This window comes from Schistocerca nitens, chromosome 8 (genome assembly GCF_023898315.1).
Source record: "Schistocerca nitens isolate TAMUIC-IGC-003100 chromosome 8, iqSchNite1.1, whole genome shotgun sequence".
Classification (NCBI taxonomy): Eukaryota; Metazoa; Arthropoda; class Insecta; order Orthoptera; family Acrididae; genus Schistocerca; species Schistocerca nitens.
Window position 1 is genome coordinate 112,987,898 of NC_064621.1, and position 18,211 is coordinate 113,006,108.

General features: G+C 41.8%; 1 protein-coding gene across 1 annotated transcript in view; it reads left to right on the forward strand.

Annotated features, from left to right (window-relative positions):
• Window positions 1–17,931, forward strand: part of LOC126198816 (myogenesis-regulating glycosidase-like) — a 297,131-nt gene extending 279,200 nt beyond the window's left edge. The window contains exons 4-7 of the mRNA XM_049935387.1: window positions 7,785–8,123; window positions 12,976–13,401; window positions 15,599–15,755; window positions 17,599–17,931. Coding sequence (XP_049791344.1) covers window positions 7,785–8,123; window positions 12,976–13,401; window positions 15,599–15,755; window positions 17,599–17,798 — 1,122 coding nt within the window. The 3' untranslated portion in view covers window positions 17,799–17,931. The remainder of the gene's footprint in view (window positions 1–7,784; window positions 8,124–12,975; window positions 13,402–15,598; window positions 15,756–17,598) is intronic.
• Window positions 17,932–18,211: the final 280 nt, after the last annotated feature.

An 18,211-nucleotide genomic window follows, 5' to 3' on the forward strand; every position in this document is an offset into this window, starting at 1 on the left:
ATCAGTCAGATAGTTCATGAGTCAAGAGCGTATGTAGTAGATACTGCATTGGTATATATACGCCTGCATCGTATGCAGTTCATCAGTTTGAGGAGAGACTCCAGCCGAATTGTACATTCCACAGACTACTGGAATGGCTAAAGGTGAGCTCCTGTCGCCTGTACTTCTATACATTTCGTCTATCTCTTGTATCTCATTTTGCTACATACTGTCAAGATTTAATGGTCATGAGCCAAAGTGAAAATGAGACGATTCCAAATATTAAAGGATTGATCCGGTAAAAGGAACAGCTGAAAAAGGTACCGTGCTACCGAATCGTATATCTTATATGTATCAGTCAGAGACTGACTTAGTATTCAACACTAATCACATGCAAATGGACTAATATTTATATGTACCAGTAGTTTTTTCTAAATGTTATATAATTTTCGCTACGTCAAAAGGGGAAATTATCTGAATGTCAATAATTTGGTCGCATACGCCGTCTAAATTCTACACCTAATTCTATAACAGTTGATTTATATCAGGGAAAAAAAATTGAATGTGAAGTACGCCTTCAGAAAAATGGGTAGACCACAATGGCCCACCTATAATGTCTGTAATTCGTGTTATTCAAAATTGGGAATTGATCGTCAAATAGCACTATTATTAATAGATATGGCTAATGGCAAATAGATTCTTTGAAGTACTAATCAGCTCTCTTTTACTATAAAACGCACCAGTGATATTATGTGTTCAGCTGAAAACATATTGTGAACAAGTTTAACTATAACCCATTAGTTTGTGGAGTGATAAAATTACCATCTGTGCATCGGGCCACGTTCCTGTTGCCAACAGCTGAGATGATCTTATCTGGTCACTGGAAACGTTGGGTACCCTGGGGTTGGGCAAAAGTGACGAAGAAACGTTTTGGCGTTTGTGTAGATTAATCTAGGGAAATAAATGAGACTATATCTGAACAACCATACAGCTATTGTTGTACTCCTCTAGAATATGTGTTGCACTCTTTAACGACGATGTCATTAATTACTACTATTAAAAGAGGCTTTCCAGCTGTCGAGTTTCCACATGCCTTGACACGTGCTTTCCAACATAGGGAAATGTTACTATTAGGACAGGCCCTTGTTTGAATCAGAACCCGAGCTATGTACGGTTGGATAGGGACAGGCGGAAGAAATGAACATTCGCTCAGGAATACCTACGGAGATAGAGTGAAACAACAGAATCTATCAGTTGGCCGCAACAGTGATCTAGCCATTTGGGATACTATCGCTCGATGCATCAAGACGCGCTTTATGACTACGTAACTTGTCGCAGTCTTGCTTCTCTGACTCTCATTCCGTTTCTTCCCATTTGCAGCTGTGTGGGCGGTGTCCCTGCTGCTGCTGGGGATGTTGGGGGCGTCACAAGCGTCCAGCCTCAGCACCCGCTACGACGAGAACAGCGGAGAGATCCTGATAGTGTCCAACGAAGGTGAGTCTGCGGATACTGTGTACAGTCACACCTCTGAGCTAACTCACTGCTCACGTTAGCTGCGACACTCTGTGAACACTGTGTCCACACACCTATATCGACACCCTGCTAGTGTCGATGTCTATTAATAGATTTCGGAACTAAATACGGTGTGTAGCTTCTACAGCCCTTACATTACAAATCCTTTTTTTAAATTTAATTACTGAAACAATCTGCTAGCGAAAAGCATGTGACTTTTGCTATTTTTTAATCTTCAACCTGCAATTAAAACACAAATCTATGATATACAATCCTAGAAAAAAGTTCAGTCATTACCTAAACCCAGTCACACTTCGCTGTGGCTCAAGCTAATATGAAACCAATGGAAAAGCAAATGAAATATAGTCTATCGGACATATAACCACCGAGAAAACACATAATTCTATTCAATCTCTTGCCTGGAGGTGCTATGGCTATGTGAATTAAAAGGAAAGGAATTAAAATATCGTCATTTGTTACTGTAAAGCTAGGGAACTGATTACACCTTTTCTTTGTCAGCTTTCTGTAGAAACATGAAGATCAGACGTCTCAGGAAATTACAACGTATAACTGCTCTTGGGAGAAGCTATCGTTTTCCGCCATCAAATGGTGCAAGGGCAAAGATTATCCTTGCCCTATATTGATAGTTATAGCGAATACGTATTGAAATTTAAAGTCATTTTAAACGCCATGTCGGTCGCAATGGGTGGTATTCGAGGAAACAGAAGGTTTTCACTTTTTTGAGATCCGATCAGAATCGTTGTATCAGTTACATTGTTCACCAATTTTTTAATCGTGTGCCATTTCATAACATCGGCAGATTGATGTTTCGAAGTAGAAAAATCGTCACTTGAAGTTTCATAATCAGAACATGTGACGGTAATGTAGGAACATCGAGAGATTTCAGAAATTACGTTGGAAAAATCCGCTACGACAGTAAAGTTCGTAAAGGAGTCAATGGATGTTTATGTCAGATTCGAATCCGTTTACAATGATAACGTTCATAGCGTGTACGTGGACAGTTCTACCAGCTGGCCGCTCAGCCATGCATGACGTCGATAATTCGTTTCGCTGCTTCTAGATTTTCGAAAACAAAATAAAAGAAATAAATTGAATTCAATATAACAATAGGTATCGAATCAACCCACATGTCGTTTTTTCGTAAACAGATAATCAAGTCACTTCAAAGATACTGAAATTAGTCCAGCAAACGATTACGCACTCCAATGTAATCAGAAACAACAACTTTTCTCTGCCTATCCAACCCGTGTAACTCGAAATATTGCCCACAGAAACAGGAAAACGATCACTGGAAAGAAACGAAAGAAATAAAATAGGTTTTCGAAAACAGATCATAAAATCACATCCGAAACAAAAGAAATAAATTGAATTGAAAGTAACAATGGGAATAAACGTAATTCACACTTTGATTTTCGAAAACAGTTAATAAGGTCACATTTCAGGTATAAAAACATGTGCGTTTTGCCAAAATTTCAGGTCACTCCACCAACTGCTCTTCAAATTTTGCGAGCCAGAAACATACATAGAGTGAATTTTTAAACGTAAATATATTTAGTGGAAAACTCCGTAAAAACTAATATTATGTATGAGTATTAACTAGTCTATGAAAAATCATGTTATGACTCACAACTTAGATCGAAATATACACTCTGGACGACATGGCACTATTTTTTATTACATGTTTATATTCTTCTTCTGGATGACGGAACGTTAAACAGTTTCCTTCGAGACGATGGAAAGCAGTATTTTGCATATATGTAGGAATCACTCCAGCTCCCCTATTACCGTGCCATAAAGAAAGGACGGATTTTAAACTCAATGTTCAATGAGTTTCTTATTCGACGGATTTACATCACTGTGTGAGGGAATCCAAAAAATGGGGGACTCATTTCTCAGAGGTGAGACATTATATCTGTGGAACTATCTGAAGAAGACTATATTGTGGATCGACAGTTTCTGAAACAATTTGAGAGTGGATTCTGCAACAAAAATAGCTATTTTGTGTCCTTCGAATGATATCTGTTCACTGCACCAAGGATGGAGGATGGATATGGTGGACATGGTGTTATGGGCGCTCAACAGTGTAGTCTTTAGCGCCCGAACGGAGACAACAACGGACGAGTGTCACTAAAATGCAGCAAGTACAGAAATAGGATTAAAATTACAGGTGAAAGTCTACAGAGGCAGTTTGCACGTCAACAGTAGCAAAGAGGAAAGCAGCACAGAATGAGGAGAACTGCAAGAGAACGGAGGGGAAGGGGTAAAATGAAAGACATAGCGCATGTTAGGAACTGGCCGATTACAAGAACGAAGGATGTATCTCAGTGTTGTTCACTTCAGTATCTATCGCAAGGAACTCTGGTCAACGCCACCAGGCCGGCCGAAGTGGCCGTGCGGTTAAAGGCGCTGCAGTCTGGAACCGCAAGACCGCTACGGTCGCAGGTTCGAATCCTGCCTTGGGCATGGATGTTTGTGATGTCCTTAGGTTAGTTAGGTTTAACTAGTTCTAAGTTCTAGGGGACTAATGACCTCAGCAGTTGAGTCCCATAGTGCTCAGAGCCATTTGAACATTTGAACGCCACCAGGCTCTTTTAGTCGTGTGTTACAGAGTAACATTGAATTTCTACCATACGAGGTGCATCCAACTTATAATACCCCTAGTTTTTCTACTTGTACACCAGTGACATGAAAACTGTGAAAGTACTGTAACTTGTTGTCGTAATCAAGTGAGTGGACAATAAGGTACTTTTGGTAACGATTTCCTTTAAGGGGACCACACCGTGGTTCAGGTGGAAAATAATCGGTTTTTGGTTTTCGTAATATTTCGATAGATTAATGTTTTATTTAAGTACTCTGAAAACGATTTTTCTGAAAAAAAAAGTTTTCCAGCATTTAAAGAGCATTTTTCTACCACATGTGTTTATGTGCCACGCCCACGTTTCTGTCACCCTCTTTTCTGTATATATTTTAGATCTTTGTATCCCCCACATTGCACGTTAGGGATTTTGTTTACTCCCGAGTGTATTGGCTATCCTTGTAGTGCAAAGGCCGGCCGAAGTGGCCGTGCGGTTAAAGGCGCTGCAGTCTGGAACCGCAGGACCGCTACGGTCGCAGGTTCGAATCCTGCCTCGGGCATGGATGTTTGTGATGTCCTTAGGTTAGTTAGGTTTAACTAGTTCTAAGTTCTAGGGGACTAATGACCTCAGCAGTTGAGTCCCATAGTGCTCAGAGCCATTTTTTTGTAGTGCAATGGTCGGTATTCTTTTGTTTCTGCTGTTTGTAAACAATACGCTTTCAAACACGCTGTTAGTTTTGTTCAAGTGTGATTGCGTGTAGTTGTTATACTTACGTTTGCAGTGCTTGTTTACGTGTGTTTTGTTGTGTTTATTGAAGATGACGAAACTTAAAGGAATTTTAGAAACGACAATTTAGAGGAAACACGTTTAGAAAGCTTTCTGTACAAGATGTTATGTCGCCTGGCAACGATGTGTCTAATTGTAATTCTTCAACAAGTGCATCATCAAAGAAGCTCTCACCATTTCAAGAGAGTTACAATGCATTTACTGTAAGTGACAAGAGGTGCAGTAACATTATAACAAATTTGAGAATATTATCAGATGTAATTTCTAAATTTGTACAATGTAGACAGTGCGGTTAGTCACAGAGTGTGAAAATTAGTGTGAGTGCCAGTGGGAGAAAAGGCATAGCAATTACTTTGGATTTAATTTGCACTAAATGCTCAGCTGTGATTTCATTTATGAGTTCTTCAAAACCAAGTGCAAGTGGCCCTTATGAAATAAATACTATATTAGTGGATGCCTTACGATCCAGTGGCAAGGACATGGCTGCTGGGAGATCATTTTGTTCACTGATAAACTTACATCATCTACTAAATAAGTATGAAAAACTGACTGCAATATTAGAGAAAGTTGTATGTGAGGTCAGTGAGGAAAGCATGAAACTGGCTGCTAGGAAAGCAATGGAAGAAAATGATGGATGTTCGGAAATTGCACTTGCACTTGATGGAAGTTGGCAGAAAAGAGGACATACTTCTCTGAATGGAGTAGTGACTGCTACGAATGTAGACACCAGTAAAGTGGTAAATGTGGAGATAATTTCTAAATATTGCAAATGCTGTAAATTCAATGAACATAAAGAACACAATTGTGTGGCTAATTTTAGAGGAACAAGTGGTGGTATGGAAGTTCATGTAGTACAATAAATATTTCATCGCTCCGCAGAAACAAGCGGCGTACAGTACACAAAACATTTGGGCGACGGTTACAGTAAGTCATACGACATTGTCGTGAACTCTAAGCCATATGGAGATGTCATTATTAGAAAAATAGAATGTTTAGGCCATGTTCAAAAACGTTTGGGAACAAGGCTGAGATAAATAACTGTTGATATAAGAGGAAAAAAATTAGAAGATGGAAAACTGTTGACTGGACATGGTCGGTTAACTAAAACTGAAATAGAAAACTTGCAGGTATACAATGGGCAGGAAATTAGGAGAAATAAAGAAAATCTGGCGGCAATGAAGAGAGATGTTTGGGCCATATTCTTCCATAAGTCTTCTACTCATGATAAGCCATGTCATGGATTGTGTCCATCAGGAGAAAATTCGTGGTGCAAACACAATAGGGCTCAGGCAACTGGAGAATCTTATTCTCACCAGCATTCTCTTCCTGCTGCTATTTTCTGAGACTTGGCTCGTCCTGACCTCCTAAGGAAATATCTGCATGGGCAGACATAGAACCCAAATGAATGTTTCAACAGCATAATTTGGAACCGCCTTCCTAAAACTGTATTTGTAGGCAGGTGTACAATGAAACTAGGAGTTCATTATGCTGTTATTACATTCAATTGCGTTAATACTGGACAGTGTTGGGTACTGAAAAAGCTGGGAATGAATCCTGGTGAAAATATGATCACTGGGCTGCAACACTGCGATGAAATGAGGATAGCCGATGCAGACAGGTCTGCATCTAATATGACCAAGAAAGCAAGACAAACATCCAGGAAGCTGGAAGACCTGCTAGAGGCCAAAGAAGGGCCGTTATATGCAGCAGGACACTTTTAATTACTGTAAGCAACAAATTTCAAAAGTTTTTTCTTTAAAGTCAATTTCCAGCAAACTAAAATTTTCAGTTCATATGCCACATTATACTAGAAACTATCATAGATAAATGAATGAAATTTTCAGAGACTCTGAATAACATACAAATCCATCTCTGGTACTACATTCATTAATTCCCATTAGGAAGTTAACAAAAAAATATTTTCTGCAGAAAAAACTCAATATTTATTGTCATTAAATTTAAAAAAGTTTTTCTTAACAACTATAAAATGGATAAAGTATATTTTAGTACAGTTGACTCTATTGGCATCATGTAGCGTGCAGTAAAAATACTAAGGTCCTGCATCAAATACTTTTTTTCAGAAATTGGTCAAATACTTGCCTAAATGAACATGGGTTAGATAGGCAGGGTGTGTTCCCCTTAATAAAGGTTTGTTGTTTCAGTATTCTACAGACGGCTTTTTTTGTATTTGTTTTCAGTACCTGCATTATGCACCTCCACTGACGATATATATATTGTTCTGTTCATATGTATGTTGCAGATGGTCTTGAAATCCAACTGGCGTACATCCCAGTAGACAGCACTAGTCGCTCTTCCACACCACGCCATGTCAGATATTCTAATGGAGAAGTGTTTGACTTTGGTAACAGCAATATCACCATCCAGCGCCAAGACAGAGCTGGCCGTTGCCTCGGTGTCTATCAGTGGGTGAACACACCCAAGACGGTTCTCAAAAGCTGCCAGAACCACCTCACCAGCCACATTTACGGCGGTACCGAGTCTACCAAACAGGTTTTTCTGACTGAGCAGAGAAAGTATGACAACTACGCGTTCGTCACGAACCAGACGCAGTATGCAGGCATCGCTGCACGCTACTGGCTGTTCTCCGACGGAAGATTCGTACGCGTCCATTCCAACGTTCCCCTTTTTATTGACCAAAACACAGATCAGTCACCGGATGCATTATGTTTCACGGCCAAGAACCAGAGTCCCTACCCAGAAGACCGACCAGACAACCTCTTACAGTGGGATATCTGCTCATTCGGAAACGCTAGGGAGGCCCACGAACACGCAGTCCAGAAGTACCTGTGGAAGCCGGCGGGAGTCCCAGACGAGCGCATGGTCACTCACCCGGTCTGGGCCACACTGGCGCGCTACGACATCGGCGTCAACGATTCTTTAGTGAGGGACCTGGCCAACGAGATAATCGCCAATGGATTTAAGAACAGCAACATCGAAATAGACGACATTTGGGAGACCTGCTACGGCAGTCTCACGTTCGACCCAAACCTTTTCCGGGACATACGGGCTCTCACAGATGAGTTACACTCTCTGGGCTTCCGCGTGACGCTGTGGGTTCATCCATTTCTGAACCGAGGCTGCGAGCCGTACTATTCGGAAGCCGTGGAGAAGGGCTACCTTGTGTCCAACGTGAACGGCAGCACCATCACGCGCTGGTACCATGGAGTCACCGGTGTTGTCGACTTCACCAATCCTGAGGCAGTGACTTGGTGGACCAGTCGACTGTGGGTGAGTACAAACGCAAACTAATGTTAGTCTTACACCAACAGTAACTACCCTAACATTTTTGTGAGTGGAGCTGTGAGCACTAGAAGATGAAGTCTGAAGTGGAAAAACGGAACATTTACGACATATTCTTCTGTTTGAGTTCGGTTGAGGGGTGACAGCTGCGGAAGCAGGCAGAAAAATTTGCGCCGCGTGTGAGGGTAATACTGTAGGACAGAGCCCGGCAGTAAAATGATTTACTCGTTGTCAGGAGGATCGCCGCATTCAGGGCGACCTTAGGTGTTAAAACGCACTAATCCACAATTATAAACGTCATTGTACTCGAGAACTGGTAACTGCTGTCAACTGTAATAATTGCATCATTGTTCTACATTTGCATGCAGTGGGTAGGGTTCAAAAATCGGGTGTATGGGTATCGCATGCTCTAAGGCAAAATAACGAAGATCAGAGTGTGGCCATTCGTGCACCTCTGCTTGCTCATCATCGGTTGAATAGTGAACAACACCGACCATTCCTATCCTGTATCGTAACTGGTGTCTTGATGCTAATATAAGAAAAAAAAGGAATGGTTGACACAAACAAAGCAACAACTTCCCGTACAAAAGCCTGCGTCCATCCATAAGAAATAGTAACATGCATCTAGAGGGAAAGCGACTGTTTATTGTACTACGAATTATTTCCCCGAGATGTAACCGTTACTCCTGATATTTATTGTCAACACTGGAGACTGCGTGAAGTGATGCTACTCCAAAATAATTCGCGTCCATGTTGTGCTAGGCTGACAAAAAGCACTATACAGGAGTTATGTTGGGAAGTCATTCCACACCCATCTTATCTATCTGACCTGGCGCCCTAGCTTTTCACCTTTTCCGCTATTTATCCAACAACTTTCAAGAAATTTCCTTTCCAACCCAAATTGCCCCCCGAACATCGGCAAATTTTTCGCATCAAAACAAACTTTTTTTCTACAGTCGCGTAATCGAAAAGTTACCCCACCGTTGGCAGACTGTTCTAAATACTGAAGGAGAATACATAATTCAGGACTAAAGCCTCTCTTATGTATATCTGTTGAAACTCATGGATGAACGCTACGAATTTTCGACCAACGCAATATACCGGATGATCAAAAAGTCAGTATAAATTTGAAAACTTAATAAACCACGGAATGATGTAGATAGAGAGGTAAGAATTGACACACATTCTTGGAATGACATGGGGTTTTATTAGAACCAAAACAACAAAGTTCACAAAATGTCCGACAGATGCGCGTCGTTTCGTGATGATTGTGTGCTCTGCCGCCACTTTCGTCAAGCTTGGCCGCCCAGGTCCCCAGACCTGCGAATATTGGCTTTGCGGTTACCTGAAGTCGCAAGTGTATCGTGATCGACCGACATCTCTAGGGATGCTGAAAGACAACATACGACGCCAATGCCTCACCATAACTCCGGACATGCTTTACAATACTGTTCACAACATTATTCCTCGACTCGACTACAGCTATTGTTGAGGAATGATGGTGGACATATTGAGCATTTCCTGTAAAGAGTTTCATCCTTGCTTTGTCTTACTTTGTTATGCTAATTGTTGCTATTCTGATCAGATGAAGCGCCATCTGTCGGACATTTTTTGAACTTTTGTATTTTTTTGGTTCTAATAAAACCCCATGTCATTCAAAGCATGTGTGTCAATTTGTACCTCTCTATCTACATTATTCCGTGATTTATTCGGTTTTCAAATTTATACTGACTTTTTTATCACCCTGTATTACGTGTCTCACGTGCAATCACAACAATTCTCGTTCTCGGGTTGCATGTTTCAGATTTAATTCGCATTATTACTGCTGCTTACGCTGGTTTATGCCGGATTCCCTAGTGTACAGATTTCTACCAGTGGCCCCTTTCACTTATTTTGACTTTTGCTCCGTTCAACGAATTTTTGAGTAATTTTTCTATAGTTACCACCGAGAAACTGTCGGGTTGGAACATTGATAGATACAATCGGACATAAAACAATGGGAAACCGATATACACATATACAAATGACATCACTATCGCATAGAAAGGGTATAGAAGGTCGATGCGTTGGCGGAGCCGTCATTTGTACTCAGGTGGTTCATGTTACAAGGTTTCCACCGTGATTATAGCCGCACGACGTGGATTAACGGATTTTGAAAGCAGAGTGGTAGTCGAAGCCACCTGCATGGGGAATTACGTTAGGGAATTCAACATTCCGAAATGCATAGTGTATACAATGTGCCGATAGTGCCAAATATCAGGCATTCCTTCTCACCACGGGCAACGAAGTGGCCGTCGATCCTCATTTAGCAACAGAGAGTTGTGGAGTTCGGATACAGTCGCCGGTGCTAATAGACAAGCAACACTGTCTAAAATAACAGCAGAAAACCAAGCGGCAAATGTTGTTGTTGTTGTTGTGGTCTTCAGTCCCGAGACTGGTGTGATGCAGCTCTCCATGCTACTCTATCCTGTGCAAGCTTCTTCATCTCCCAGTACCTACTGCAACCTACACCATTCTGAATCTGCGTAGTGTGTTCATCTCTTGGTCTCCCTCTACGATTGTTACCCTCCACCCTACCCTCCAGTACTAAATTGGTGATCCCTTGATGCCTCAGAACATGTCCTACCAACCGATCCCTTCTTCTAGTTAAGTTGCGCCACAAACTCCTCTTCTCCCAAATTTTATTCAATGCTTCCTCATTAGTTATGTGATCTACCCATCTAATCTTCAGCATTCTTCTGTAGCACCACATTTCGAAAGCTTCTGTTCTCTTCTTGTTTAAACTACTTATCGTCCATTTTCACTTCCATACATGGCTACACTCCATACAAATACTTTCAGAAACGACTTCCTGACACTTAAATCTATACTCGATGTTAACAAATTTCTCTTCTTCAGAAACGATTTCCTTGCCATTGCCAGTTTACATTTTATATCCTCTCTACTTCGACCATCATCAGTTATTTTGCTTCCCAAATAGCAAAACCCCTTTACTACTTTATGTGTCTCATTTCCTAATCTAATTCCCTGAGCATTACCCGACTTAATTCGACTACATTCCATTATCCTCGTTTTGCTTTTGTTGATTTTCATCTTATACCCTCCTTTCACGACACTGTCCATTCCGTTCAACTGGTATTCCAAGTCCTTTGCTGTCTCTGACAGAATTAGAATGTCATCGGCGAACTTCAAAGTTTTTATTTCTTCTCCATGGATTTTAATACCTACTCCGAACTTTTCTTTTGTTTCCTTTACTGCTTGCTCAATATACAGATTGAATAGCATCGGGGAGAGGCTACAACCCTGTCTCACTCCCTTCCCGACCACTGCTTCCCTTTCATGTCCCTCGGCTCTTATAACTGCCATCTGCTTTCCGTACAAATTGTAAATAGCTTTTCGTTCCCTGTATTTTACCCCTGCCACCTTCAGAATGTAAAAGAGAGTATTCCAGTCAACATTGTGAAAAGCTTTCTCTAAGTCTAAGAATGCTAGAAACGTAGGTTTGCCTTTCCTTAATCTTTCTTCTAAGATAAGTAGTAAGGTCAGTATTGCCTCACGTGTTCCAACATTTCTACGGAATCCAAACTGATCTTCCCCGAGGTCGGCTTCTACCAGTTTTTCCATTCGTCTGGCGGCACGTACTACGAAAATATGCATTAGGACAGTGTCGCGAAATTTGGCTTTAATGGATTTTGTCGGCAGACAACAGATGCGAGTGCTTTTGCTAATAGCAACGCATCGCGTGTAGTTTTTCGCGATTGGCTTGAACATTACTTTGGAAAATTCGTGGGAATGATTTGGTCATTCAGTTTGGCCTACATGAATGTCATTGAAGATTTATGGGACATAACCGAGATGTCTTATCGTGCACAGAATACCGATCTATGAACATTTTCGAAATTGTGGTTGGCTATAGAGGCATGATGGCTTATTTGTTCTGCACGGGACATCCAACGATCTATTGAGTCCATGCCACGTACAGTCGCTGCATAGAGTCGCTGCACTACACTGGGCAAAAGGAGGTCAGACTCGATATTAGGAAATATCTCACGCTAGTTATCAGCCCCTCTTCTCGTAGCATCAACTTTCATAGAGACAGCACGTTCTTATCTTGTTCTGTTAACATTCAAACCAGTGCCTTCCATCCAAAATGTGCAACAAGTGGTTCTAATAAAAGATACCTTCGGTTACACAGTGGTAACCTGGAGCATCCTAGATTTCTAGTCTCGTGCGGTACTGACGTTTCTATTTCAGAAGACCACGTCATCTGTTTTCCTTCAAACATTAAAATTTCTTGTGCTGTAGGATGAGTCAGACATACGAAGATATGAGAAAGCTAGGAAAAGAGGTAAGATAAAATAATCTGAAACTCTCTAATTATGTACAAGTTTCATACTTAGTTTGCGAACGTGTCAATTGCATCATAGTTACGACCCTCTTGTCGTAATTAAGGCCTATGTATGTTGTATATTCACATACATATTTACATACGCTTACTTGAATGCTTCAGCATGAGTGCAGGAGAAATTTCGAAGGTTGAGTATCTTTAATATGATTTTGAACACTACGAAAGTGTTGTAAGAATATAATGAACTGTATGTGTATTAGTTCGGTATCTTAAGTACAATACTATTAATAATGTAAGTCAAATTAGATTGCTAATGTTGTTGCTACCTCTATATCAAAAGGGTGTAGCGGGCAATGATAATATATGTCGTTAAGGAAAAATTTTTCACTTGTTCTCGATAATTAGTCTCCAGACAATAAAACACAACTTGTTTATATGGCCAATGAATCCTCTGTATTACATGAGAGTTATATTTTTCTGTAATGTTTCCAGGCGCTTCGCAACGAGTCAGGGATCGACTCGTTTGATTTTGGCTATGGCGAGGTAAGTTTCTTGCCGAAGCCGTCCACCATAGAACCAAAAGAGCGAAACCCAGTGGCCTTCAGCGACGCGTATGCGAAGGTGATCTCGCAGTTTGGGCCCATGGTGCAGATAGAGACCAGCGTGGAGAACCAGCAGCTGCCCAATTACTTTGTGATGGACAAAATGAGGAGCGACTGGACCAACCATCACGGTTTCAAGACGCTGATACCCAAGCTGCTGCAGCTGAACTTGGTCGGCTACCCTTTCGTTATCGGAGAGATGGTGGGCGGCGGCAACAGCAAGACGTGGTCCGAGCTGTACGTGCGCTGGCTTCAGGCCAGTGTCTTCATGCCGGTCGTAAAGTACTCCTTCACACCGTGGGACTTTGACAACGAGGTGCGTACAGTGTGGGATATTGAAAGGGAGGCTGCTCAATTTTGTTGTCCAGATAGGAATGATCCCAAACAAGTATATAAATAATTTATTTAGATAAATAAGTGAAATGAAATACCTTTAAAGAGGATCTGTAGGGCACTACAGATTGTGACAATGCTGTGATCGCAACAGACCATTGTATGGGTTGTAAAATTTCGTAGAAAGCATACTATATTACACACCGTTGTAAAGAAGCAACACGAGTTTCTCAACGTGATCGCACCACATACAGCCGAGTGATACTACGATATGTAAAATTTTCATAAATAACTTGGAACTGCAAAATACAGATAAATTCCTGATTACTTATTCTCTGAAACTCTTTTTACGGTTTATGTACTAGGGAAGGGTTATCCGCAGCCGAATCACGAGAAACAATGGTATCGCAGGTGCCACTAAGTCAGTAGCCCTCCGTTCCTAACACAATATCACTTTTTTCTGAGATGTACGCTCTCTCCACAGTTTACTTCAAAACACTTCTTGCCTTACTGACGACGTTGTCGTTCGCCTTAAAAGTAGAATCAATAAGTGGAGAGTTCTTCGAAATCAAAGACACGAAGGCCAATAATTGATCGACAGTTTTTCCTTACTCAGTCTAATCAGCTTGTTATTTGTACCAGAGAAGTTTCATTTCATAACTCAACAGTTATTAAAACTTCCTTTGCATATTGTGAGTGTCTGCTTGTATGCTGTGAACTACGTATTTATACACCTGAACTGGCCAAAAATAATACACTACTGGGCATTAAAATTGCTACACCACGAAGATGACGAGCTACAGACGCGAAATTTAACCAACAGGACGAAGATGCTGTGATATGAAAATGATTAGCTTTTCAGAGCATTCACACAAGGTTGGCGCCGGTGGCGACTCCTACAACGTGCTGACATGAGGAAAGTTTACAACGGCAGGAGGGTAATACGGAACGCCGTGATGGATCCCAACGGCCTCGTATCACTGGCAGTCGAGGTGACAGGCATCTTATCCGCATGGCTGTAACGGATCGTGCAGCCACATCTCGATCCCTGAGTCAACAGATGGGGACGTGTGCAAGATAACAACCATCTGCACGAACAGTTCGACGAAGTTTGCAGCAGCATGGACTATCAGCTCGGAGACTATGGCTGCGGTTACCCTTGACGCTTCATCACAGACAGGAGCGCCTGCGATGGTGTACTCAACGACGAACCTGGGTGCAAGAATGGCAAAATGTCATTTTTTGGATGAATCCAGGTTATATTTACAGCATCATGATGGTCTCATTCGTGTTTGGCGACATCGCGGTGAACTCACAGTGGAAGCGTGTATTCGTCACCGCCATACTGGCGTATCACCCGGTGTGATGGTATGGGGTGCTATTGGTTACACGTCTCGGTCACCTCTTGTTCGCGTTGACGGCACTTCGAACAGTGGAGTTACATTTCAGATGTGTTACGACCCGTGGCTCTACCTTTCATTCGATCCCTGCGAAACCCTACATTTCAGAAGGATAATGCACGACCACATGTTGCAGGTCCTGTACGGGCCTTTCTGGATTCAGAAAATGTTCGACTGCTGCCCTGGCCAGCACATTCTCCAGATCTCTCACAAATTGGAAACGTCTGGCCAATGTTGGCCGAGCAACTGGCTCGTCACAATACGCCAGTCACTACTCTTGATGAACTGTGCTATCGTGTTGAAGCTGCATGGGCAGCTGTACCTGTACACGCCATCGAAGCTCTGTTTGACGCAATGCCCAGGCGTATCAAAGCAGTTATTACGGCCAGAGGTGGCTGTTCTGGGTACTAGTTTCTAACGATCTATGCACCCAAAGTGCTTGAAAATGTAATCACATGTCAGTTCTAGTATAATATATTTGTCCAATGAATACCAGTTTATCATCTGCATTTCTTCTTGGTGCAGCAATTTTAATGGCCCGTTTTCTACTGGAACAGATGTCCTATATTGAATTCAAAAGAACCTCATTAGTTAGGAATATATTATTCACACAATATACACCATTTCTTTCCTTTCCTTCCCCCCCCCCCCCCACTCCTTCTTCCTATTCATAAAAAAAATCTTTTTCATCGCCACTGCCGTATCCTCAATTTATTGGAACAGTTTGTTTCACCGTAGTTGATCACACTGCAAGACTGTGAATACCTGTCCTCTTTGCAGACGCTGGAGATCTGCCGCAGCCTGACCGATCTGCACACGCAGTACGCGCCACGAATCCTGGAGCTGATGCAGAAGGCTGTGGAGGACGGCACGCCGGTCAACCTGCCCGTCTGGTGGCTCGACCCCACCGACTCCACTGCACAGACCATCGACTCAGGTATGACATACAGGGTTCCTATAGGACTTCTGCGTGTACCCGAGTTTAGAGAATACTTCCGTATTTTTTTACACACTCTTTCGTTACTCTCGGCGCGATTTTTGGTTACCACAACAGACGAAGTATTTTCCACTCAGTGCCAGCGATATATTCAATACACTGTCCTCTTAACACATTCTTTTAGGCTCCACTGTGCAGCAGAAGCAGTGTGAAATAAGATGAAAGGCTACAGATTGGGGACAAGGATACAGACCAGATACCTCTGGAACTTTATTTGAGTCTTGTTGTTGTTGTTGTAGTCCTGAGACTGGTTTGCGGCAGCTCTCCATGCTACTCTATCCTGTGCAAGCTTCTTCATCTCCCAGTACCTACTGCTACCTACATCCTTCTGAATCAGCTTAATGTATTCATCTCTTCGTCTCCCTCTACGATTTTTACCCTCCACTTTGCCCTCGAATACTAAACCGGTGATCCCTTGATGCCTCAGAACATGTCCTACCAACCGATCCCTTCTTCTAGTCGAGTTGTGCCACAAACTTCTCTTCTCCCCAATCCTAGTCAACACTTCCTCATTAGTTATGTGATCTACCCATCTAATTTTGAGCATTCTTCTGTAGCACATTTCGAAAGCTTCTATTCTCTTCTTGTCCAAACTATTTATCGTCCATGTTTCACTTCCATTCATGGCTACACTCCATACAAATACTTTCAGAAACGACTTCCTGACACTTAAATCTATACTCGATGTTAACAAATTTATCTTCTTCAGAAACGCTTTTCTTGCCATTGCCAGTCTACATTTTATATCTTCTGTACTTCGGCCATCATCAGTTATTTTGCTCCCTTTACTACTTTAAGTGTCTCATTTCCTAACCTAATTCTCTTAGCATCACCAGACTTAATTCGACTACATACCATTATCCTCGTTTTGCTTTTGTTGATGTTCATCACATATGCTCCTTTCAATACACTATCCATTCAATTCAACTGGTATTCCGAGTCCTTTGCTGTCTCTGTCAGAATTAGAATGTCATCGGCGAACTTCAAAGTATTTATTTCTTCTCCATGGATTTAATACCTACTCCGAATTTTTCTTTCGTTTCCTTCACTGCTTGCTCAATATAGAGATTGCATAACATTGGGGACAGGCTACAACCCTGTCTCACTCCCTTCCCAACCATTGCTTCCCTTTCATGCCCCTTGACTCTTATAACTGCCATCTGGTTTCTGTACAGATTGTAAATAGCTTTTCTCTCCCTATATTTTACCCATGCCACCTTCAGAATTTGAAAGAGAGCATTCCAGTCAACATTGTCAAAAGCTTTCTCTAAGTCTACAAATGCTAGAAACATGGGTTTATCTTTCCTTAATCTAGCTTCCGAGATAAGTCGTAGGGTCAGTATTGCCTCACATGTTCCGATATTTCTACGGAATCCAAACTGATCTTCACCGAGGTCGGCTTCTACAAGTTTTTCCATTCGTCTCTAAATAATTCACGTTATTTGAGTCTTATGCACACTTTAATTTCAGATATAATCCACTGTTTTATTTTGGGTTGATACCGCGAGACATCTGAGGAACAAAAGGTATCTGTGCAAGCCGCTGAGAAAACCATCCATACTAGTCGCATATGTTTATATTTGTTTGTAGCTTAAAATTGCGTTAAGGGTTTCATTTAATACCTGAACAAATAACAACATTTGAAGAATTATGAACTCATAAGCGGCGTTCCTCTCCCTGAGCATTGGATGTTATCACTGCATTCCTTGCAGATTTACTCCACAACTGAGCATAAGTACCGTTAAAGCACAGCCATGTGACACTTGGTTTCCTTTGTGTGCAGAGTACCTGCTGGGCGAAGATGTCCTGGTGGCGCCGGTGCTGTACCGCAACACGGTGCGCCGTGATATCTACCTGCCGAAGGGCACCTGGAGAGACGAGGCCGACCCGGAGCACCCCACCATACAGGGCCCCACCTGGCTCCGCAAATACCCTGCTCCTCTCAACACTCTGCCCTACTTCACCAGGATCAGCTCCTCATAGGCTTCTCTGGCTGCATGCGAAACGTCGTTCCGTTGTGGTACATTTGTAAATGACTAATAAGTACAAGAGTGTAATACTAAAACACTTCAACTGAGTTTTATTGGCTGCAATTAAATAAACGCATTATGAAAAATTTGTGTTTTCCTCATTTAGATGACCTGCTCTCAGATAAAAACAGAATCAGAAATGACACACTTTCAACCTCTCGGTATTCAACATGATCGACATTGCCTGCCATAAGTCCACCATATGGGTATGTTTTCAAGAATACGAAAAGTTAATTTTCTTCCCTGTCCGTCTGTAAGACAAATGACGGCAGACAACCTTTTTTTTGTGAGATTTTACGTTCATTTACAAATGCCACTACGGCAGTATTATCATTTTAAATATTCGCGAGTAGGGAAGGTTTCTGT